Below are 25851 nucleotides of genomic sequence, written 5' to 3'. Positions count from 1 at the left end.
AGCATCGTCTAGCTCCTCTTGGATTTGCACCGAGATCCTTGTTAAGTAATAAGAAGGACTCGACAGGCTCAGTGTCAGTATCAGAAACCCATTGAATAGCATTCAGAATCCACTGTAGGTATATAATCATGTGTAACTTTACCTAATTCAGTCTTTCTGAACCAAACCTTTTTAAATTTTTTAAAAATTATGATAAAATTGAATAATTAGGTATTGTGATAGATTCCTGTAATTCATTTCATTTAGTTTAATTGAATTCAGTTTATATTTCTAAACATGCCTATATTAGTTTACTTTTTATCCTGAATAAAATTACTGTCATCTTGGTAGAAAGGGGACACTGTCCAGTTGAGAATGTATTCTAAGGGATACTCTGAAATCAACAGTATTTTTCTTATAATGCCTCTGTCACTGATTATTGCTTAGGCATTTAATAGAAAAACATGATGGCACACTTTCTTTGGAGTTTTCAAAAATACGTGATAAGAAAATGCTGAAACTCTTAAAGTTATAAATGAAATTTTATATTTTGGTGGTTTATTTAAAAGGAATAAATTTATTTAAAAGGAATAAAGTCAGCACCACTTGTACAGTTTATAAATATAAATTAATACAGTACAGATTGGATAGAACTCTTTTGATACATAGATGAATGAAAAGCAAGTGTGAGAGCGGCTGTTCCCAAGCGCGAGCAGGTGGTGCATTATGGCTGATGTGCAGAATTGGGTAGAAGGATAGGAGAGGGCCGAGGGCTGCCGGGAGGCCTCTGACGTGCACCGTGGGTATGGAGACAGTGCTCCGAAAGCAGGGCTGCTCCCTGTGTGGAAGCATTTGACTCACTGCCAGCGGGTCCTGCGGCAGAGCACCTGAAGATCAGTAAAGAGACTGGAGGAGACATGCAGAAGCATGTGGAGATGGTCCATGCAGGTCTGAGGCTGGATCAAGCTCTCTAGGTGACAGCCTCTCGGTGTCAGCAGCCAGCGGGTAACAAGCTTTCTGATTTGTTGGCTCCCATCTCAGAGCAGATCCCAGAAGTGATAACCTTTGGGGAGAAGAACCGAGGCAGCAAGTTGTTCAATCACCTGTCAGAGAAAGTATCCAAGCCCTGGGTTGGGTGGCTATGGCTTCTAACCTGGCTCCTATGTGAAAGAAATGAATGCTGCGGCCGTGTTTTATACCAACTGAGTCCCCAGAGAGTACAAAGATGTGGATAAGAAGCCTGTGGACTGGGTCAGAATGTACTTGAGTATATACACAGAACTGCAGGCTTGCATTAAGGACTTCGGTGCCACTAGTTTGGAGCAAAACAGGACCTGTGACAACATAATTGAGTGGCCCACCATCTGGACCCTCTGCTGGCTCTACTGGATCAGTGCACACCCCCACTCCTGGCCCACCTCCCAGTTCAGGGTCAGATGACTTCATGCTCAGCACTGTTTGCGCAGATGAATCAGGAAGAGCATCACACATGCCCTGAAAAATGTATCTGATGACATGGAGACTCACAAGAACCCTGCCCTGAAGCTCAGACTGATCCAGTACCCAGGGGCCCAAACCATTCTCTGCACCTAAACCAGGAGTAAGGAGCAGCTCTACTTGAACTGGAGGGCAGGAAGCAGGGAGTGGAAAACCAGGAGAACTTTTCTGGCCTGGTGATTGGTGACACAGAACTGAACCAAGTGGCTTACATATACATGTGTGTCAACATGACATTGCAAATCAAGAGCAAAATTAACTCCATTGCACTAGATAACTGTAAGAGACTCGGTCTGGTATTTCGATGATGTGGTGGGCATCGTGGAGATAATCAATAGCAGTAATGTCAAAGTTCAGGTAATGGGGAAAGTGCTAGCGACTTCCATCAACAAATCAGGTGGCTGCCCCGGTTACCTGAGCAAGAATTCCCTGGATTGTGAGATAGTCAGGGCCAGACCTGGAGGAGAATGTCCTCATTCCTACAAAAGGTGGTGACTTTAATGAGTTCGCCATCTCTGAGCAGCTCAGAAACCTATTGAATGGGAAGAAGTTGGTCAGCAAGGTGACAGAAGTTGCTGGATAAGCGAAGTGCCCCTGGGTTCTTTGCCCCCCCTCACACCGCGGGATAAATCTGTGTCAGGACGGTTCCTTTGTAGATGTCCTCTACCTTTCCTGCCCTTCAGCTGCTTCTCTGCTGGGAGAAGCACAGCCACCTGCCTTCACTGAAACTTACCTCGGGCTGAGTGTTGGAGTGGGACCGCAGGTCAGTTGGTCATCTGCTGGAAGGTGCAGTTTTTCCTATCAGCTCAACCACACGCCAGTACGTCCCTAAGGAACTGCAGACCAGGACTGGTGTGCTCTAGCTTTCAGCCTTTGGGAATTATCCCACCAACAGACAGCCTTCTGGGAAGAATAACACAGTCACCAGAAACTAACATCTCAGGAAGCTCACACAGATTAATCTTTTCCAAACAATGAGTGTGAAGGTAGCAGAAGCTGGAGTGATTCCAGCTGGTTCTTCTAAACAGACTAATTTTTCACTGTTGACAAGTGAGTTGAGGGTTGCACTGGACCAAAGGCTGACTCTTGGCCATCCAGCATTCCAGGCAAAATTGTTTCCTCTAAGTATTCCTTTTATTCTGCATTCCATCCTGGCTCTGCCTGAGCCTGAGATAATTGGTTCTCCTGTACCAGCTGCTGTGGCAGTGCCCTGCACCCAGGCCTGTTAAAGGATCTTGCACTTTTCCTTTCTCTCGGATCCCTACCAAGCACCTACCTACAGAGACTTAAAAAGAAAAAAAAGGAAAATCACCACACCATTCCAAGGAATCTGGCATTCCTTCCCCCTTCCATGCTGGGTGCCTGTTGCCCATCCTCACTGTCTCCTTGGCCCTGTCATTCGCAACAGCTTTTGGCTTCTGTCCAGGCACCTGAACAAAGGTGTAAAACATCCACTGCAGACTGGTTTTAGGTCTTATGTAAGAATCTTGCACAGCATTACTAATGTAAACTTCACTTTTCCCCTCTAGGACAAACATATATAAAAATCTGCAACTTTTTTTTTTTTTTTTGGTGGGAAAAGATTGTCCTTTGACTCCTACCCATTTCCTGAGGCCTATAGGAATAAACCTTTATGTACTTAAAGTTATACAGAAAGTAGAATAAAATTAATACCAAAAAAGAAAAGTAAATATTCCATTCATCAAACAAACATTTAAATACTGACTTAGATTTACCATGTTCCAGGCAGAGTATTTGGGCAGTTGGGATAATTCAGCCAAGGTCTCTGTCTTTGTGGCACTTAAGTACAAATGTGGATAGATAATACACAGTGATAATAAATTTATACACTATGTTAAAAGATTTAAGTGTCCTTAGAAGTGAAGTGGGAAGTAGACTATAATATTAAACAGGGTGATAAAAGTAGACCTCACTGAGTAGATAGGAAGTAGGCAAAGACTTAGCAGCTATGGGAGGTGGTCGTGTGGATATCTAAGGGAGGAGAGTTCCAGCTGGGATTAGTGCCGACTCTAAAAGCCTATGGTAGGAGACTGCCTTAAGTACATAAGAGGGTGGAGTTTATAGAAAGAGATGGGGTCCAAAGTTGTAGACAGATTGGTTGATTGATAGATAACCATATTCTAGCTATTAACCTCTCTGGGACTACTCCAGTGTATTTTTTTTCCTTTTGGGTTTCATGGTAAGACTATAAAAGACAGCGTACTAGACAGATTAATGATTTAATTAGCTTAGTATAACCAAGGAATAATTTTTCAAATATTTCACGATGCCACAATTGACACATTAGGTACTATGCCTGTCATGTCTGTTTAAATTCACAGTTGACTGATGTTAACCACCAGGAGAGAATTCTAAAGCAACTCACTTTTTATTGACATCATTTAGGATTACTTGTTTTCTTTTTTCTTTTCTTTTTAAATATATTTTTATTGATTTCAGGGAGAGGAATCAAAGGGAGAGAAAAATATCAGTGATGAGTCATTGATCGGCTGCCTCCTGCACGCCACCCTCCCCTGACTGGGGATCAAGCCCGCAGCCTGGGCATGTGCCCTGATCGGGAATCACACCTCCATCTCCTGGTTCCTAGGTTGATGCTCAACCCCTGAGCTACGCCGGCTGGGCTAGGGCTACTTTTTCTTCTAAAACTGGGTCTTTAACTTTCTGTTTAAGAATTAGATTAACAAATATAGGTTGTCTGAAATAATATTACATAAAGTCTTAGTAGAAGTTCTGTGTTGTTGGTTAGTCTCATATCTGAAATATAGGCTAATTTGTCTGGATAGACACCTTTGTCACAAATGATCTCCCAGCTAGGAACAATAGAAACACCGGAAATTCTCCAGTTTTAAGGTGAACTCCATTGTATTGTAGCTCATGGAATACGAGGACCCAAGACCCTGGAGTAAAAGGAATTTAACTTACACCATACACGAAGATGAAAACTGTAGAAAACTGGAGGCGTGGAAGTCCTCTACTTGTTTAATACTTTATTTAGCCTAGAGCAACTATAATCACAAACAAGCCCTGTGAAATGTTATTTGTGCCCACATACTTACATTAATTTTCTTTTAATCTTTGTATGCCCCGGGAATTATTTCAGTTGAATTTTATATCTTTTCCCCAAGAAATCAAGAACTCTAGAATCCAATCTTATTTACTTTAACTTTCCCCCCACAGTTATTTCCAAATCCTAAATGAATTCAAAAGCAAGACTTTAACTTGCATCTATTTCTTCAGTAAGAATGACATGGTTTAGGTGGACTTGAATAGAGCTCTGGAATTAGGCTTTCTCAACTAATTGGCTACTCAGTCACTCATTTATTAGACACACATATTTATCTAATTCATATTAGACATTCAGTACACATAAAGCAAAGTAATAGTTACTTTTGGAGGTGGTATGTGCAGTGGCTGCAAAAGCAGCTCTGTAATCAGACTCCCTGAGTTCAATACTCAACTCTAACTCCTTCTAGCTGTGTCTCCTTTAGCAAGTTAATTAACCTCTCTTTACTTCAATTATTTTATGACAAAAATGAGAATTAATGATGACACCTGTAACATTGTGTAATTGTGAGGAATAAAAAAATAATCCATGTAAAGGTGTAGCATAGCGCCTGTCATCTGGTAACGTCCAACAAATGTGCACTATTTTTATTATATGCACATGTGTACATTTAAAAGTATCCTGTGGTGTAGTTATGACATTACTTAGGAAATGCAGTATGTTTTTTTATTTTTAAAATGCACGAATTTTAGCAATGAAAAACGATGAAGTCTCTGAAAATAATGACATATCTTGGGTTTTGAAAAAGGGGATGAGGAACAGTTTAAAGCTCCCAGTGAAGAGATTACAGATATCATGGTATAGAGTTTCAAAGAAGATTAAAATAACGAACTTTGATAACAAATTTTGATAAATTTTGTCACTTGGCTTTTTTGGTGTGTGTCTTTGGGTAGATTTTAGCCTAGATCCTGATGAACTCTGAGCTTTTCAAACAGGTACACTACAGATCTCTCTGTGGCATTATTTCAACATAGTATAAGAAGAAAGTATTTTCAAATACAATGACTAAAAAAGAAATAAAGGACTCAAAAAGACATTTAAATTGTGTTTAACTTTAAAGGAAAACTGGAAATTATATGTAAGAGTGAATTCTTACAGTTCTTAAGTAGGTTTAGCAGCTGTGAGAGTTTCTGAATTTCTAAGTCTATTCTCTAAACCTATGTCTGGTCACAAATCTCATACTAATTTACTAAAAATTCCTAAATAGGGCTGAGGTTAGAAATTCCTATATACAGCTAAGGATTTTTTTTATCAGCTGTGTAATTGAAATTTGACACTGAGTTTAAAGTCTTTGCAGCAAGCTGGTAGATGAAAAAAGTAGAAATCCAAGTTAAGGAAACCAGAATTTAGGAACCAAATAAGGTTGACAATAGGTGTATCAAGCTGTGTTTAAACTCCTTGGAATTTCTTAACTTCTCAACTAGTTTTATCAGTCTCCCTGAGAAGTCATACAAGAAAGAAAGAACCAGTAAGAGACCAACCTGCCTGTTTCCAATTTGAAACATACCACAGATACTATATTTCAAAGCCCTACAGATATCATCCAGTACAACTCTCTATACTCTCCCACCTCCCACAGTATTTCCTGGATAGGTAACCCCAAAACCCAGAGTTCAACATGGTCCTCATCCTCCACGAGTATGCTTTTCTCCCCCAAAGGATGCCCCTGTTTAGGAAGAAATGTAGTGGTAAGAAGCAGGGAGGCCAGAGCTGTTTTACTCTCTTGTCATTCTTTTGGGCACTATCCCAGAGATGCAAAATAATCTTACAATAGCAAGAACTAAATTGGCTCATCTTAATTTGCCTAAAGAAATACGTTCAAAAACAGATAGAGCAGAACAATTAAAAGATCATTTTCATTTCAGCTCAGTGTAGGAAGAACTATTTGGTTTTAATATGTAATGAGATTATTCTAAGAATTGAATTAATCCAGGTAAACCATTTGGTGATGTCCTTAACACACAGAGAATACCCATAAAATACTAGTTATTTTTATAACTGTAGTTATAATTAGCCTTTCATTTGAAAAATATCAACAAAAGCAGCAACATTTTAAGCTACTAATAAAAATTTGTGCCCGTTGGGGTTAACTATGAACTAGGCACTGAGCTGTGTTTTCTATAGATTCTCTCATTTACTCCTACAGATTATCTCAATTCTACACCTAAGGAACCCAGGGCATAAAATGGTTAAGAAATACTTCAAAAGTTATACAGCTTTTAAGACAATGATTTATAACACAACTACTAAAACAATTTGGTAAAAGAAAGATAGTCTTGGATTGCAGACCCACTGATCAGAGCTTGAGCCCGAATCTGCCAATTATAAGTTAAGTTCCCTGCTGCAAGCCCCCATGTTGGTCAGATTAAGAGGTTGAACTGCAAATTATTTAAAGTTCCTTCTAGTTTTTTTTCTTGTGCTTTCGTAGCCATGGTTAAACGTAACACATCCTACAATTATTTGAGGACTTTTAGAAATTAATTTTTGGTTTTATACAATTAAATCATGACTGCTTTCTACATTTAAGAAAACTCATCACAACATACTCTCCACAGTACTGGAAATGAAATATCAATTCCATCTGTTCATTCTATAGTTTTCCATATTGGACAAGTAAATCAACCAAATCTAGAGGCATTGGATACAATATCTCTGACTTTTTGTTGACAAGGAAGCAGGGGAAATCTTTATGACATGATAGAAATTTGGGAAGAGATTGTAGTCATTAGGAAAGAGTAGATCTCCCCTCTATGTACACTTTATGTAGAGTGGGATGATCTCATAACCTGACCGAGGTACCAGGGCTGCTCACACAGATGCCTGAATGCTGCAGTGCAAGAGAGTTATGGTAAGAAATTCAATTTTTTTCAGTTAATAGCTTTTCCCCCTTATGCCTTACTAAACAATTTTAATTTAGCACACTGTAGAACATTTGCTTTGGTATAATATATTTTTGTTACCTATAATTTATAGCATTTTTGTTTGGTCTCATGTGCTTAATTTCAATCCACACAAACCATTTATACTCTCTAGTGAGAAAATATGTATAGTAAGGGAGATACATTTTCTTCAACCATATCCCCCAGAGTATTTTAAAATATGATTTTCTCAAGACTTGCTAGATAAATATTGTATTTTTAAATACTTAAGAATAATGAAGTTGGTTTTTATATCAGTTTAAATTTTGTAAATCTTGTGTTAATTTTAACAGTCAACCAGTATATATAAATATTTATATATGCATAAGTAATTTTACTGTTCTTGTTGACTTCAAGTCTTTCTAAGAGGCAGATTGTGTCAGTGAATTTAAACAGTCATTTCCTTCTGAATTATTTCAATACATATTTTAGTGGACATTATACAAAGTATAAAAATACCAATTTTGTTTTTTGTTTTCAAAAATGTGAAAATTGTGTAGTGTATGTGTAAGTGAACAACAAGAAGGTGTTGGGTTTCTTTGAGATTAATATTTCTTTTGAAAATGTTCCTTGTCTTAACTGTTATTGCTTAGTTAATTGGGGTGATATTATGGTCTGATCTTTCAAAGCTAGTTAACAAAGTTACTATCAGTAAGAGTCAGCAAAAATCATGAGTGCTCCTATTTTCCTAGAAGCTCCAAGTCACAGTTTGTACTTCCCCCTAACAGCTTTCCCCACTCAAGTCACCTGACCTTCCAACTAAAAGGCTTAGTGTTACTCTAGTGTTCAGAGTAATTTCTGCCATCAGTTAGGAGTTCACATCTCCCAGGTCGTACCTCAATAATTCTTAGTGAATTTCATGATACCCTATATCATTTGATTTTTTCCATTGAGATACTCTCTTGCCTGAAGCCCTGTTAGCATACGAAGAATCTTCTTAGATTATTATTCTTTGCTCATATGGCTCCCAAATTCCTGCCAGTCAGATTGTCTGGCTCAATTCTTCAACTTTAAGATTGGTTATTCAATAATTCAGTGCCCAAATTGGCAAGCTTGCCCTTCAGCCCCTATTTCATCCAAGTGGGCATACTTTTTCCTCAAAGGCCTGACACCCAGCTCTTCTTGATCACTGTTGCCTTGAAGAAACATCATGACTCATGCATGGGTTCCCTGGTATAATGAATATGTGTCTGTAAGCATGAAACACAAACATTTTCACTGCTATGAATTTAAAGAACCCTGGCTAAGGATGAGTGAATGAACTCGGCATCCAAGCTTTTAAAATATTGGTTTGAGTTTTGCTTTTGTACTTACCAGCTCTGGTACTTGGATCACATAACTTAAATTTTGTAAGCTTTCATTTCTCCTTTGAAATAATGTTTAAAATACTTACTTTGATTTCTGCTTCTATTCATGAAGGAATAGTGTCTATAAAAGTTGCCCTCTGCTGTAATATTTAGAAAACTGGATGAAACATATACAACAAAAATCACATATTGAAAACACACAAAGAAGTACGTAATGCTTGAGAAAAGAGAAGAAAGCCTTACAATACCTGGATTTCAGCCGGGAGGAAGGGCTTGGATCATGGTGCATGGAGGAGCAGTCCAAACGGAACATCAGGGTCTTTAAATTTTGTAGTTGAGGGGACAAAGATCTGAGTTTAGAGAGAACAAGGCAGCTCGAATTTGTGGGGTGGATTACCAGCAACACAGAGGGAAGGCAAATGCACAGAGGTGCTCTAGGAACCCGTATGGGTGGTTCCCTGAGGATTTTGTTTGCACAGCACTCTTCACGGGGGTGGGGGGGGGGTTGGGGGTTTTGGGGGGGGGGGGGGCTCTTCCTTGTGCCATAGCACTTTTTACCATCGGCTCATTAGGAAAAAGTTGAATCCTTCTTCCATTTAAATTGAGCATCGTATTCACTGGGGACTACTAGTGTAGAAAACAGTCATGGTAACAGAGGGGGGAGAAAGTCTTTTGTCGGGAGATAATCTCCTGCGCGTTGCCTAGATGACGACCAGCGCCGCCCAGGGCCTGCTGCCTTCTCCTCCTTACTGAGGCCGGGCTGGGAATGCGCCAGGCCCGGGCGGTGGAGTGAGGGCTTTCTGTCCCAGCCTATCCTGGGCGCACCCTTCCCTCCTAAACAGCAAACCTTAGGCTGCGGTTTCACCAAGGGACCAGCGATCATCGCTAAAACGATGCTTTATGCTGGGCTTTTACCTATGGCCTTAAGATTTAGCAAGAAGGGCGTTGGTACCGCCTTTGAAGGCTCATGCAGATAGAGAGACTGGCATGTGTGTGAGATACTCGTCCAGATTCAGATCTTCTTTGCTAAATTATTTTCTTTTACTTAAAAATGTTTTCACTGGTATTAGTCACTAATAATTTCACTAATTATTGGTCAATTTCTTTGCCAACAATAATATATATATATATATACACACACACATATATATATATTTTTTCTTTCAGGGTTTGAACCTGAAAAGACTGGAGGCTGTACAAGGAGGGAGAGAGGTAAGGAAGCCTGAGGGAGAGGGCGAGGGAGAAATGGTTCCGATGCTGCGGTGATGTGGTTGGTGAAGGTGACATGACCGTGGCGATGAGGATGGTGGTGATGGGGATGTAGTGAGAGGAATTTTGTGTACGTATAACCCCATTTACTCTGGCCAAACCACATTTCACACATACTTACGTAAATGTGTTATTTGTGCTTGTTTCTCTGAAACTGAAGAAAATACTGTTTCTCTGGTTAACCAGACTCTTTTCTGTTAAAATGGACTTTTATAGCAGTCAGGTCCACTAGAGAGGGCAGAAAGAAAACTTTACATACAATGTTTAAAATGATTTACTGAGAAATTAGCAAAATTCTAACAATGGAAGCATCTAATGACATCTGGGATTCTTTACTCTCCTATCCAAGGCCATTGGTACCTGCTACTAGGCTGGTATGTTATTGATGGTATGAAGTTGCTTTGATAAGACTAGTGATTTAAAAACTTTAATTATTATCTATCCCAGATGCTTTATACAGAAGGGTAACTTTTAATAGTACCAAACATAATACCATATTGTAAACATGACATATATTATTTTCTGATTTTCATGGTGCAGACTTAACCATGATAAAAATTCTTTTCTTGCTAGATATACAAATGTTGTACTTTACTCTGTGATTTAGGTTGTTGAAAGTGGGAGGGATGATGGAATATTTAATTTAATAAATCAATATTTTCTCATTGCCCAAAAGGTAATTTTATTTTTGGTGATATTTATATAACAGTTTTTGGGGGGGAGGCTAATGTGACGATATTTTGTCTTTGTAAATGAGAAAATAAATTTAAGCCCCCTCCCCATCTGTGACTTCTCTTTTTGTAAAAACAGTTTTTTTCTGTATTAAATATGTGATGTTTTCCTCTTCTTTCCTTGCTATTATCATTTCCAGCTGTGTGTTTTTTAATATTTGACATTTTAGTTCTTAGTAATCTTGTCATTTAGAGCCTCTTCCCATTTATTTGCTATTTTCTGTCCAGATGAACCTGTTCCTTTTGAGGGACATATAGTAGTTGGCTCACATTGGCAGGAGAGCTAAGGAAGATAAATCTTTAGATACATTTCAGGTTGTAGGAGAGCGAGGTAATAAGAACGTGGTCATCAGTGCAGCAGAATGGGGGGGGGAAATGTTCTCTGTAAGGGAGACCTCAGAGCCATTTACAGTTTTGTGAGGGTAACTGCTTTTGCTCAGACGTGACCAAAATGGATCTACTTAGAAAAAGAACTTAATTCATCACCCCGTAAGTGAAAGTTCACAGCCAAGCAGTACTGCCACTATTTATCTCTGCTGATTCAGTGCCTTTCAGGACATACGATTTAGAGTTATCCAGCTTCTCACAGCTGTATCCTAGTCCAATAGCAACTACCTGTCCAAAGAAGGGGAACTTACATCCATATATCTATGTAATGACAAAAAAAGTCTTTTTTGTTTTATGAAGATTTTTCAGTGTTTTGTGCTATTTTTAAAGGCCTAATGACTGGTTTTATTTGAAAAGAATGTTGAATTTTATTGCTTATTTTTTAATTTCCTCTGATCTTATTTTTATTTTAAATGCATTTATGGGTAAGGAACATGCTGATAATGTGTTTTAAATTTATTTTTTTTTCCCTTGAAACTGTTTTATGGTTTGTATGAAGGTCAAAATTTTAATAACCTACAATTTAAGGTATACATCTACATTGAAGGGACAACCTCGATTTGGGCCTCCTCTCTGAGGTTAGTGGAGTAATTATGAAGAAGGTAAGATCATCAGATTAATGATAACCCAGTGATGTCTTTTCCACTCGACACCCTCAACTCAGGAATAAAAAATTAATGTCAACTATTTGAATTCAAAAAAGACACTACACCTACTTTCTGGGGAACACTGGGTTAACCCACTAGGCATATTTCTTTTCTACCTAACACTCACCTTAGTATTTCCTCATAATTATAAAGCCTAATCTGTTCTGTGGTAAGAAACCTTAGGGGTATCAGACAATGGGGTGAAATGTGTTGTGAAAACTGTTCTGTCTAATCTCAGTGGTATGTGATCTGTAAACAAATAGCCCAATTACTATCTTAAGAGCCTGTTGATTCTCTTGCTTACGAGATGTGACATGTATCTTTATGATTCCTGTTTGCCGTGTTGCATTATATGTGTGCATTAAAAATATGAATAATATACCTCTGATTATGTTAAATTGAAATGTGTAGATTTAGAAAACTCTCACTCAAAACATTCTCTTAGAATTACTCATCCTACTGCTAATGTGATTGATGATGATTTAATGACAATGATTACATCTTAAGATGAATTAATTAGTCTTAGTTCAAATGATGGATACTTCCAACAGGTGTTGATGAATGTAATACTAAAAGGCCTATTGCCAAATATTTATAAGAAGGTTTAAGAAGTGTCATTTAAAGTGTTTTATTTACTTATTTGAGATAGTCACAAGTTAGAATATGCATGGAAAATTGAAGCAGGCCACCATATGCTATTTAGTGAGGTCTTAAATACTATTAGAAAGCTAATTGCTAAGGAAGGCCAGATTTGAATACTACATGCTGTATAAAAGTATAAATTAAGAAGTGATTATAATACAAGCTACTTTTCTGAAGGAAATAGAGATGGGTAGCACCTAACTTGCTTGTAATATTGTGAAATATTTGAAAATGGATATTGTATTTTTTAAAATTACATTAGTATTTTTGAATACTTATACATGCATATTGTGTATAAATTGAGGGGGTTGACTATAATGGTTAAAAACAAGGTTGTTTAAAATGAGAAATTGGTGGAACACTGTGCAAAATGTGATTAACAGATATTTCTATCTGACTATAAACAAACTTCCCGCCTACAGAGGGACCTTGTAGCTCATAGAAAAACCTCAGTGAAAATTCACTGGATCTGACACCTAGATAAGTTATTATTTTGTTCACAAGGAATTTCTGATTTTTCATATAGTGCTTTTATAATTAAATTTGATTAAAACCAACTTACTATCCATTTTCTTAAAAGATTATACAGTTTATTTTATTTTAAAAGGTATTATATTTTCCAAAGCACATTTTTTTTAACTTAATAAGGTTCATCTGTGTGTGTATTTGTGCGTGTGTGTGTGTACACACTGTGCTTTTGAATAGGAAATTGTCTTTACTTACACCTTACCTCAATAATACTCAATCATTCATATTCTGGATAGTTTATATCACAAGTCTAAATATATATGATGTGTAACTTTATATCATGGATGAAGAGGGTTAATTATTACTATTGGGTATGTAAATCAGAGTTAAACATTTAATTTCAGAAATGATACTGAATGTGGTAAGCGAATGTGAGAGTCGATGGTTAATGGCACTTTTGGATTATGGCTGTGCTGTTGGAAGTTACAGAGCTGCCAGAATGATAAAGGCAATGGAAATATAGTGCAAGTGTGTAATGGTCAAGAATCACTTTTATATGATTGTACAGCTTAGATCTCCCACAGTTACGAGCAAAATAAGCAGAAATCATGTTGCCTTTTTTCACCTGGAATTCGGAAGGCAAGATTAATATGGTACATTTGAACACTTTAAATAAATAGTTTTATACTCTTATAAAACAGATTATGGATCTGCTTCTCAAACATCTGAAAGAAAAGGGACACTTTAGATAATTTCCAGAAGCATTACTTAGAAATATGACCAACAAATACTATATTCATCCCTTTACTAGAAAAATCCCCTGCTGTGGTTTGGAAATTTTTAGGTGATTATATTTGACTATGCCAATGATATAAAAAAAAAAACACTTTTACTTGAGGAATTGCAAGTACAAAGAGACAAATTCTAATAGACACATAGTTTGGAAAAAGTGGACATTTCAAATTATTAAAATAGCTGATTTATGAATTTTTCATTTTCAAAAAAATCATGAGAATATCTTGCAATCTGTTTTGTAGTCCAGAATGCTCCACTAACTCTTTCTGTTGGACAGCAGTTTTCCCAGTCCTCTATTTTTTTTGCAAGTCCCATAAATAGGAAATTATAAATGATATGAACTTCTAATACTTAAAGAAACATAATTAGAGACATTTGAAAAGGCAGATTGAAAATCAGATGTTTAGTTCAATGCTATTTTCTCAACCCTACTTTATAAATAAATGCATTAATCATTAATATTCCTAAAGAGATAAGTATTTTATTCTGACAAGTAGTGGATATTATGTCTTTGCTAATATGGTTGGATAAACTTTTTCATTGTTTATTCTTGAAAAATTATTTATATATATTTTTGAAGTTGAAAAGTAATTTTTAAATTTGATCTCCAAGGGAGAGAAAATTCGAAGAATGATAAATGACATTTTGTGTTTTGAAATAATTTGTCTTCCTGGAATATTAGGATAAGCATATTTCTAGTGGAACAAAATAAAAGTTGCTATTGATTTCTTTCTATTTATAACTTAATTAGAATTATTAAACAGATTCTTTTAGGTCTAGATTATTGCTTAACTTAAGAAACTCTATATTACTTCTCCCAGGTCCAACAAACCACTGCAGAGAATTACTTTTTGAAAGAAAAATATATGAGTTCTAAGAATAAAACCAAAATTGAAGAAAGTGTCTTGTTCTTGGAAATAGGAGCTAGCAAAGGGTATTGATGTGCCATTGTTCCATTAAAAATATAATATTTTAAATAATTTTGAAATTATAGAATATAACTATACTTCTTTTATGGCTTTGTGCATCAAATGTAAAATCTTCACCAAGAAACATGATTTTCAGTTATCTTTAATAATTTTTCTGCAAACTTCCATTTGCATGTTTTCTTTATTGTTCGATGTTCAGAATAGACTGAATATTTCTACTTCTGTTCAAATTTAGCTCTCCCTTTTTTTTTTGCTGACAAGTTTTGTAGAATAAAGCTACTTTATAACAGCGCTAACACAGTTTTTTTGGGAAATACACAGTGGCTAGTGTTATATTCTTCTTCGAAATTCTTTTTGTAACTAGAATAATTCAATGGTTCAGTGCCTATGGTTTTCCATTAAGATGGATTTTATTTACAGTTTGATTTTGAGATCAAGAGACTTTTTAAGGACTCAGTGAAAAGTGAAATATCTTTATTTTTTCCCCTTCTTGGGATTGATAGGCAATAAAGAAAGCAAAAGACCATTATACTTATGAATCAGTATTTAATTGAAAGAATTACACGTTACAAGGCCGTAATAATTATTCCTATTTCAAAAGGTTGTTGAGAAGATAAAATGAGTTAATATATGTAAAACTCTTTGAGCAGTGCCTGCCACATAAGTACCCAATAAATGGCAGCAATTACTATTACTCTTTTTCATGTCATCTCGCCTTCCTTTTATCTTTTCTTCTTTTAGAGACAGTTTTTAGAGACATGTTGTTGGGAGATTTTACTGTCTACAGAGACTAGCCTATATCATGATAATCAGTGATATCTAAAGCCTAACCTGATTCTTTAAGGATTTTACATTCTAAATTGGTTCTCAGATGACAAATTCCAAATAGGACAGTAAAATCTATTTTAAATCCATTATTGAATCTGAAAAATCCTTTTATTCCATATTTCATGTTCTACATGAGAGAAAAAAACTTACCTCTTCTACCTAGAGTGTTGTTCACAGAGAGTTGTGCCTAAGGCCCATAGGTTTTATAAGCTATTTTCACATCCTTCATATGCTCTGAGTGATCTTCAAATCAGATTTTGAATATCTTTTCTATGCTTTTAGACCAGTGACATTCCAAGCAACTATCTAAAAGAAACCAGCTGATTAAACAGAACTAAGCTTATTAGAGCTGCTTCAGTAAGAAAGAATACAATCTTAGTAGTATCTCAAATGAGGGGGAAAATCCAAAAGAAGTGCATACCATGTAATTTTTCTCTCTTTCTTTTGGAAATGTTTGACTTATCATGAAGATTAGTTAGTTCTACAGTATGCACATAGTGACAGAACAATGTTTCCCAAGAGAAGTAGAAAGAAGAGAGAAGAAGGGAAAGAAGTAAGAGGGACCCAGCTTTGGACATGCGTGAAATCATCACTGTGGAGGGTAAAAGAAGCCTTAGATATGGGAAACCCATTGCGCGCGCGCACACACACACAGCCACACAAAAGAATGTTTACGACAGGTTTAAACTATAATTTCCACCCTAGTGAATCCATCAAGCAACAGTTCAACAGTTTTGTGCATTACAAATTTCCCCAAAGTGGACTGCAAATTTAGATTGTCCTGGGTGGAATTATGCCAGTTAGAGACACAGGCACATGAGTTAAAATATAAATTGGATAAAAAAGATGTGATACACTCTATGGAATACTACTCAGTCTTAAGTAAAAGTGAAATATTGCCATTTGTGACAACATGGATGGACCTTGAGAATATTATGCTAAACAAAATAGGTCATTCAGAAAAAGCTAAGAACCATGTGGTTTTATTCACATGTGGGATGTAAAACTGAAACTTATAGACACAGATGACAATATGGTGGTTACCAGAGAGAAGTGGGTGGGGGAACAGTAAAGGGTAAAGGAGACCGAATATATGGTGAGAGAAGATATTTGACTTTGGATGGTGGGCACACAATGCAATATACAGATCATATATCATAGAAATGTGCACTTGAAGCCCTATATGATCTTATTAACCAATATCACTCCAATATATTTAATTAAAAAATAATAAAGTAGTATGGACCTAGAAAGTCAAACAGATTAAGAAGACCAGATAAAATTTTTGCTTGGGCAATCTCCTATCTTATGAACCTTTAGCTCCTAAGAAGCATTGTACAGTCAAAACATTATATAAACAATTGTTTTAATTAGATTATAAATGTAAAGGTAGGAGAATTTCAGATTCACACATATAATAGTTGTATTCAAAATAATAGCTTTATGTGAAATTGCTATCACACACTATATTAGTTTGCTATGTCTACCATAACAAAGTACCATTAACTAGGAAGCTTTAACCGCAGAAATTTATTTCTCACAGTTCTGGAGCCAGAAGTTCCAGATCAAGGTGCTGGCAGGTTTGGTTTCTTCTGAGACTTCTCTCTTTGGCTTGCAGATGGCCACCTTCTTACTGTGTCCTCACAAGGTCTCTCCTCTGGTTACTCATATCCCAGTGTCTGTCTGTGTGTCAAATTTCCTTTTATATGGACACTAGTCAGATTGGTTTCGGCCCACCCTAAAGGCCTCATTTTACCTTAAGCACCTCTTTAAAGGCCCTGTCTCCAAATATAGTCACATTCTGAGATACTGGGGGTTAGGGTTTCAGCTTTTGAATTTTGAGGAGACACAATTCAGCCCATAACACACACTGGAAGTAATACAATTTCACCACCGTCCATTTTCCTCAAAAGAGAAACTTTCTTTTTGCTCTTAAATATTTACTTAGGTGCATCTTATTCTCTTTAGTAACCTTGAAATTTGGTTATGTTTAAATTCCAAAAGTCAGCAGTAAGTAAAAGAATAAAATAACACATGTAAACATTTCCTTATCTGAAATTCTAGTATCTCCAATGCTCTAAAACTGATTTTTTCCCCCCAAAGGGAGTCACAGACTCATTTGGCCTCCCATACTTGACTTGAACTAATGTAAACCTATTTATAATCTTTCCTTTTCTCACTTAGCATGAACAGTTGTAAGTTTTGCTAAGGAAATATCAATGTGTTTGCACAGGCTGCTGCTTCATATTCTACTGGGTATATTCAAAAGATATATGTTATGTATAACTATTTTTTTAAAAAAATATATCTTTATTGATTTCAGAGAGAGGAAGGGAGAGAGAGAGATAGAAACATCCATGATGAGAGAGTCATTGATCGGCTGCCTCCTGCACACCCCCACCTGGGGATCGAGCCCGCAGCCCGGGCCTGTGCCCTGACCGGGAATCGAACCAAGATCTCCTGGATCCTAGGTCGATGCTCAACTGCTGAGCCACGCTCACTGGGCATGTATTACTATTTTTAAGTTAGGCTAATTATGAATTGCCAGATACCTTTGACCTTAAGAATTTTGGATAAGAAATTGTATATCTGTTTTAGAATACATTTCACTCGAAACAACTAGGAAAAAAAAAGTCCTATCTCTTTACCATAAAAATTTTGAATTAACACTTGTTAAGTATTTATCATTATAAGTACTTTATACATAGTCACTCATTTAAGTCTCACAATAATCTTTTGACTTTTTTCTGTATATCGTACTGTGTGTTCACCACCCCAAGTCAAGTCTCCTTCCATCACCATTTATCCTCTTTACCCCCTTTTTCCTACCCCCCCCCCACATACCACTTTTTCCCTCTGGCAATTACTATACTGCTGTCTGCCCATGAGGTTTTCTTTGTTTATTTGTTATTGTTTTTTCCTTAATCCCTTCAACTTTCTCACCAGTCCCCCAACCCCCTTCCTCTGACAGCTATCAGTCTGTTCTCTGTATATATAAACCTGTTTCTGTCTTGTTTATTAGTTTAGTTTGATCATTAGATTCCACATATAAGTGAAATTGTATGGTATTTGTCTTTCTCTGACTGGCTTATTTCACTTAGCATAATGCTCTCCAAGTCCATCCATACTGTCCCAAAGGGTAAGATTCCCTTCTTTTTTATGGCCAAGTAGTATTCCATTGTGTAAATGTACCACAGTTTTTTTATCCACTCATTTGCTGATGGCAGTTGGGCTGCTTCCAAATCTTGGCTATTGTAAATAATGCCACAACAAACTTTTAAGCAGCCACTAATACCATTCTCATTTCAAAGAAGAAGCAAAATCAGAAAGAGTTTAAGTAACTTGCCCAGAGTAAATGTAGGAAATACAACTCCAGAGTAAAAATTCAACAGTATACAATGACTTATAAATCATAGAGAGAAATGAATAGATTTATAATACCTGGATATTTAGGCTCCTGATGTTCTTCAGGAGAATTATTTATATTATCTCAATAATCTTGACTTGCTAAACATTCATATTATCTCTCTCTCCCCTCTCCCCAGCTGTCTTCCTGCCTCCCTGTTTGTTGCATTATCTCATCCAAGAGCATGACCACAGCTACTATTTTATTTTGGTTAGAGATTGCTTGATTACAAAGAATAGAAACCTACCTAAAACTTACGTTAAATTGAATAGTGTCAGGTACATCCATTTACAGGGATCTTTCTTGCACTTTTGTAAAGGTTAATGATCAGTTGCTTTTCTCTGTTTCTCTATTCTCTAGTTCTATCTGTGTAAACTAGGCAGCTACTTTACTTTATTTACTTATACTTGGTCCCCCATGACTGCCCCCAGTGATGGTCTCAGCTGTCTTCTCTACAATCATTTCTAATTAGAGACAGTGTGGTATAATTTCCCCTAGCTCATCTACGTGGTTCAATCAAATAAATATACTTTAGCAACAGAAACTATGGGGGGGAAAAGGATTTGCTTCCTTGTCTTTCATTTTTTCATCTCTTTTTTTTTTTGTTTTATGACATTTAAATGGTAAGAGCACCATGCTTGGCAGAAGGTTCTCATGACCTGGATGGCCTCCTTAAGACAGTTGTGGTTGGGGAAGATATACTGTTTGTGACTTTTCTGCAGTGAAGATTGGGCCACCATTTTTACTTTTCCTGTTATTTTTAAATTAATAGAGTTTGAGTTAGGAAAATACAAAGTTTACTTGTGCAGTTTGCCTCTTGATTGAGACTCAGCCCTCTTAATTAGGTCCTGGTCACCACTGCATAGTTAACTTCTCAACGGTCCCTCTCTTCTAACCTATTACATCTGGAGTGGGGTGTGTGGGGGTCTTATCTTTCTATGATTAAAAATAACATACATACTATAAAGGGAGAAAAATCTTGGCAACACTGAAAATTAAAACAGTTCTCTCTGCAGATATCACTGATCCAATGTATATCTGATCCACTGTATTTCTTAAACCAAATTATTGTCAATATGTGAATCCTGTGGCCTTTATTTCTTTTTTGTAAACTAAGAGGAAAGGAATCAGATAATATTCTGCGTAGGAAAACTCACAATACACTTGGTTGTCCATTTCTGCATAGTGTCAGGGGTAGACAATCACAAATAGGGCCTAAAGGAATATCTGCTAAAACAGTTGAGAGAGAATATAATGCCTATTTGAATTTCTATTCTTATTTGTAACTACTTAAAAACGTTAGATTCAAAATGAGTAAATTAATGATATTTAGCAGTTTTACCTCATCCACCTAGTTTATAAATGATTCCATTGTCAAATCAGATTATGAGTGTTGTTATGTAAAAGTTAATTGAACTATAGATTTACTTAATATTCTACAAGTCTGGAATTTTAGAAATTAAACCCATTTGTTGAAACACATGAAATCGGTTTTAAAATTCTGTGCATGCTGTTGGTCACCTTTTTAAAAAAATGGAGAGATAGTTCATCTCTTTCTTGCTTCCAGTCGTAGCCTATCAAAGATGTTGTTGCTTTCTCCCCTAACAAGTTACATTTAATAATGTATTAGCTCTAGTTTACTTCTGGAAGTAAAGGTCACAGAGAATATTGAGAATAAGTAGTGCCGAGTACAAAAATGTCAAAAGTGTCCAGAGGTCAAAAGCATCAGGGAAAACAAGTAATCTTCTAATTTTGCCTTGAAAAATCTGTTACTAACCTAAGTGAGTGACTTTTGATGGAATAAAAGAGGGGATAGCCATGTTGGAAATAGTTCAAGAGCTGGCAACAAGGAAATGAACGTGAAGTGCATGTTTAAGAACCTGGCAAGTGAAAGAAATTTCGAAGAACAACGAGGTACTGCCTGGAGAACCTAGTAACTCCAGTTTTAGTTTTTTTGAGAACGAGTAATTCACAGACGCTTTTGTATACAATTCAGACAATCTGAGGTCAAAGAAAATTGAAAATGATTTAGGTGTTAAGGGAGCCAATGGCTTCAATAGAATTATAAAATTAGTTGTAAGAATTTTATATATGTGTTGCAGGCAAAGACATTTGTGACATAAAAATTTATGACATTTTTCCTAAATGAGAAATGACTATCTAATACACAGTGTGAGATTGTGAGCTTTTTAGACAGCATGTATTTGGGAGCTTTTAATACCAATTCTGCCCTTTGCCCAGCAGTGTGATATTGAGCAAGTTGCATAGCCTATCTGTATCTCAGATTCTTCATTTAAAATTTAAAATTGGTAGGTGTACCTTACCTCATAGGGTTGTTATGAATAGAGAAAATGAGATTGCATTTTAATTTTTTAATTCTTTATTTTAATTAAATTTATTAGGGTAACATCGGTTAATAACATTATATAAATTTCATGTGTATGACATTATAATATCACATCTGGGTACTCATTGTGTGTTCACCACCTAAAGTAGTTTCCTTCTGTAACCATACATTTGACCCCTTTACCATTTCCTTTGACCATTTTTAACTGGATTGTTTGTGGCTTTGTTATTGATTTGTCAGAGTTCTTTATATAAACTGAATATATGATATGTAAGTATTTTCTCCTATTCTGCCAGTTGTCTTTTCACTTTCTTGATAGTGTTTTTAAAAAATTTTTCAATTCAGTTGATTTATAATATTATATTAGTTTTAGGTGTACAATATAGTGATTAGACATTTATGTAACTTATAAAGTGATCACTCCAATAAGTTTAGTACCCATATGACACCATATATATTATTATAATATTTTTTACTATATTCCCTATGCTGTACTTTATATCCCTGTTTTTATAACTGTCATTTTGTATATCTTAATCCCTCCTCCCTTTTCACCCATTTCCCCAATGCCCCTTCCATCAAAATGTTCTCTGGATTTATGTTTGTTTCTGTTTTATTTGTTTATTTATTTTGGTTAGATTCTACATATAACTGAAATCATATAGTATTTGTCTTTCTCTGTCTGACTTAATTTCACTTAGCATAATGCCTTCTAGGTCCATTTCTGTTTTGGCAGATGGCTGAGTAATATTTTAAAAGCTGAATAATATTCCATTGTATGTATTCCAACGTCTCCTTTATCCAGTCAGCTTTGGATGGATACTTAGCTCGTTTTCATATCTTGGCTATTTGTAAATAACGCTGCAGTGAACACTGGGGTGCATATGTCTTTTCAAATTAGTGTTTTGGATTTCTTCAGAAATTACCCAGAAGTGGGATCACTGGGTCATACAGTAGTTCCATTTTTAATTTTTCGATGAAACTCCATACTGTTTTCCAGAGTGGCTGTACCAATTTACAATCCTACCAACAGTGCACAAGGGTTCCTTTTTCGCCACATGTTCTTTGTTGCCCAATATAGAAGTTTTTAATGCTGTTATTGTTTGTTATGGTTACTGTGACCGTAAATTAATAAAAGACAGTGGACAATCTACTCTCTGAGACTAAATCCACTTACTCAGAACATCTCAGACTAAATGTTGCCAATTCAAGAAACAATGTCCAAGAGATTCCTACTTGCAAAAATAATACTTGATATATTCTACTGTGTTGTAATGTTTATCACATTGTTGTGTGACTTTTTGTGTGTGTTTCTCCACCTCTCTGTGATGTAGACTGAGTTCCTAGAGAACACAGTTTTATTCAGTGTGCACCCATAAAACCTTGTACAGTTCCTGGTATATATAGTAAACACCAAATAAATGCCTGTTAAATTTTGTTCCTTTTTAAGATCAGTAGGGCTGGGTTTAGAACATCTTTGGTAGTTCTTTCTTATATAGATCATTCATTCATTCCTTTTGCCTTTCATGTATTTAATGAATATATTTTGGCATAATTTATAATTAAATATTAAAGTAAAGTGAATAAGTACAGTAATTTTATTCATTTCCATTATATCTTACTTAAAGAGATAGATGCTTATAATAGTTGATCACATTTTAGTTGAAGTTGAGGCATAAAATTTTGAAATAGTAAGAAATATAAATATTTATAGAGCCTCAATTGTGAGAAAAATTTTTAATGTAGTTGATTTTTAAAAATTTGCCAGGTTTCAATGCTGGTGATCCAGGTGAATTTTAAAGTATGTTTATGCTCTTGTACAATGAGGCTGATTCGCTGGTTAAACTGTCCATTATCCCTTGTCAGGGTTAAATTACGGAAGGTCTTCAGGACTGTCATCTAATATGACTACCCTGAACTGTAATTTTCTTTTGAACAAATAATGCTGATTCAGGTGCAGAGTGGATTAACTGATTGCCCAAAGTTAAACAGTGCATGTAATTTTAGCATATAGATTTTGAAATGACAGTTAAGTGGTGATTAAACTAATCTGTGATAATTAAGGGCAGATTCTCTTTAAAATGACACATGAAGTGCATTAGAATTATGTAGGAATTGGTCATGAGGCAATGAAGCTATTGACAAAGCAGGTATTTTTTTCTAATTTCTGCTAACATGATACAAGATGAAAAATAAGGGAAGAATTTGAATTTGAATAATAAAATGGAGAGTATATGTGTTTTAGAGGAACATAATTTGTAGGTATTTAACTGACAAAATAGCAGGAATAGCTCTTCTTTTTCCAACCTTCCAGTGCTGAAAGTGTGAGTTAACATCCTAAATTTCTGAGGTAGTCTGTAATAAAAGAACATTAAACTAACTGGGCCCTTTTCCCAGAAAATCACTGAAGCAAGAAATGCATGCATCAGGAGAACAGAAAAGAGAAAGTGAGAAAAAAGAAGACGCTAGACCAAAAGGAAGGAAGGAAAGAAGGAAGGAAGGAAGGAAGGAAGGAAGGAAGGAAGGAAGGAAGGAAGGAAGGAAGGAAGGAAGGAAGGAAGGAAGGAAGGAAGGAAGGAAGGAGGGAGGGAGGGAGGGAGGGAGGGAGGGAGGGAGGGAGGGAGGGAAGACAGACTTGATGGCCAAATGTAACCGGATAAGTAGAAAAGCTGGGTGTTCTATAGGCAGTCAAAATCCCCCTTCCAACGTAGGAAGGACTGCACTTAGAGCATAAACCAGAGTTTTTGGTTATAAGAGGAAAATTGAAATGTGACTTATTTCATGAAACTGCATGGAAAGAACTTTATAGCTTTGCTTTTTCAGCCAATGCCATTTGTGTTTAAGGATGTGTCTATAACTTACTGAGGGACAGTTCTGAACAAATTAAGGGTGAGTCCAGTTCTTCTTTGTGACCTACTTATTAAATTACAATGTTGCCTAAGATCCTGATCTGTATTCTAGCCCTTCCTCTTTGTCCGCAGTTTTTCTAGGTAATCGTGTCCACTCCGGTGGCTGTAACGTTGACTGCATGCTGGTGGTTTCTGAGTGTCTCTCTCTCTAGTCCAGGTCTCTCTCCAGACCATTGTGTCTGTTCTCTTATTGGACACTTCTGCTTAAATGTTCTTTAAGTTTTAAACATATGCCCCAAAGCAATGAATTTATTATCTTTATCTTTGTTTTTCACTCCCTCATAAACCAGTTCCTCTGCTCTGTTTTTTATTTTATTTAATGACATTAATTCTTAACAGTCATTTATTCCAGAAAGCATAGAATCAGCATTTCTTCTTTCTCCCTGTGTTCCACATCCTCAGGGTTATTCCACAATCTCCACTCTGCTTCAGATTTGTCTCTTGTTTATATTTCTCCTCTCTGTCCTATTTTGAAAGAGTATATTTGGATGTTCATCACCTCTCAAGTGAAATATTATAATGACCCCTTAACTGGTTCTCCAGCTCTGCTCTCTCCCTTCTCCAGTGTGTCCTCCACACTGTTGACTGAATATAATTATGAGAACTCCTCAATAAAGAATGTTACTATCTTCCTGCTGCTCAAAGATATGGGCTAACTCCTTAGTACATCAACCAAGACTTGAGCAAATAGGTCTTAAGTTACCATTTTAGAAGTCTCCAAATCTCATTTTTTCTTCAGTGAAACTATAACAAGGGAATTTTATTTATTCTTTAAGACCCAGTACAAATGGCATCTCCTTTGACAGAGTGAGCTATCTGTTCTGTAGCATTTTTGGTATTTTTCTTACTACAGCTATAGAAATAATTACCTTTTTTTATAATAATTGGCTAACATGGTCAGGATTCCTAAAGCCAGAGCATCTCCAGTATAGGGATTGTGTCTTTTGCATCTTGGCAATCCTCAGAACTTGATTCGAGAGCCTAGAACACAGGAGCTACTTAATAAATGTTTGCTGATAGAATGAATGCAGGACAAGTCCGGAGGTTCTATGTACAAAGGTGGCCTTCCTGAGGTTTGCAGGAATTACCACTAGATGTCACTAACACATTTCCAATAGCAGTTTAGGAGTCAAGAATTAATCTTTACTGAGCACCTACTATGTACCAATCCCTTTTTAATAATTCTGCAAAATAAGTGTTATTATTACAAATCTACCTTGGAGACATATGCTTAGACTGATTAATAGATCATACAGCATGATGTAGAGGTGGGATTTAAATCTACACGTGCCTGCCACCAACCCCGTAGTTTTCCCACAGTGGCAGCTACATTCTATTTCTTTTCTATGAGCATCTTCTGGCATCCAAATGATAAGTATCATATACGACATTTTAAAAATCTGATTAAATCTTTATTGACAAAATACGCGGTTACTGGGCTAGACACTGTTTAAGACCCTTTGAGTTAAAAGTCAGTGATTTTGCTTCTCTAATAAAATTTTCCTGATAAATTGCCATTTAGAAAAATCTTACTAATTAAATATAAGAACTTAGGTTTTGAACAGTAGTCGTTAGATTTCTACCACAGTGCTAGTGGGTTTTTTTTTCCAATTAACACTTAAAAATTGATGTCTACTGTTTATAAGGTGATAAATTAAGTAATTAGGACTGAACACATGAATAAAATATAGTCCTTACCTTCCAAAA

The 25851-nt window shown here is 36.1% G+C and overlaps 1 protein-coding gene and 1 pseudogene across 1 annotated transcript in view; both read left to right on the top strand.

The window, feature by feature from the left end:
• CCSER1 (coiled-coil serine rich protein 1) overlaps nt 1-25851 on the top strand; it is a 1053060-nt gene that overhangs the window by 686369 nt on the left and 340840 nt on the right. The window contains exon 10 of the mRNA XM_087826564.1: nt 9954-9998. Within this exon, the coding sequence (XP_087682690.1) occupies nt 9954-9998 (45 nt within the window). The remainder of the gene's footprint in view (nt 1-9953; nt 9999-25851) is intronic.
• On the top strand, nt 706-2059 carry LOC107529716 (adenylyl cyclase-associated protein 1 pseudogene; annotated as a pseudogene).

Source organism: Miniopterus natalensis, chromosome 1 (genome assembly GCF_054644295.1).
Source record: "Miniopterus natalensis isolate mMinNat1 chromosome 1, mMinNat1.hap1, whole genome shotgun sequence".
Taxonomy (NCBI): domain Eukaryota; kingdom Metazoa; phylum Chordata; class Mammalia; order Chiroptera; family Miniopteridae; genus Miniopterus; species Miniopterus natalensis.
Note: the sequence above shows the minus strand (reverse complement) of the source record. Positions and strands in the feature narration are given on the sequence as shown.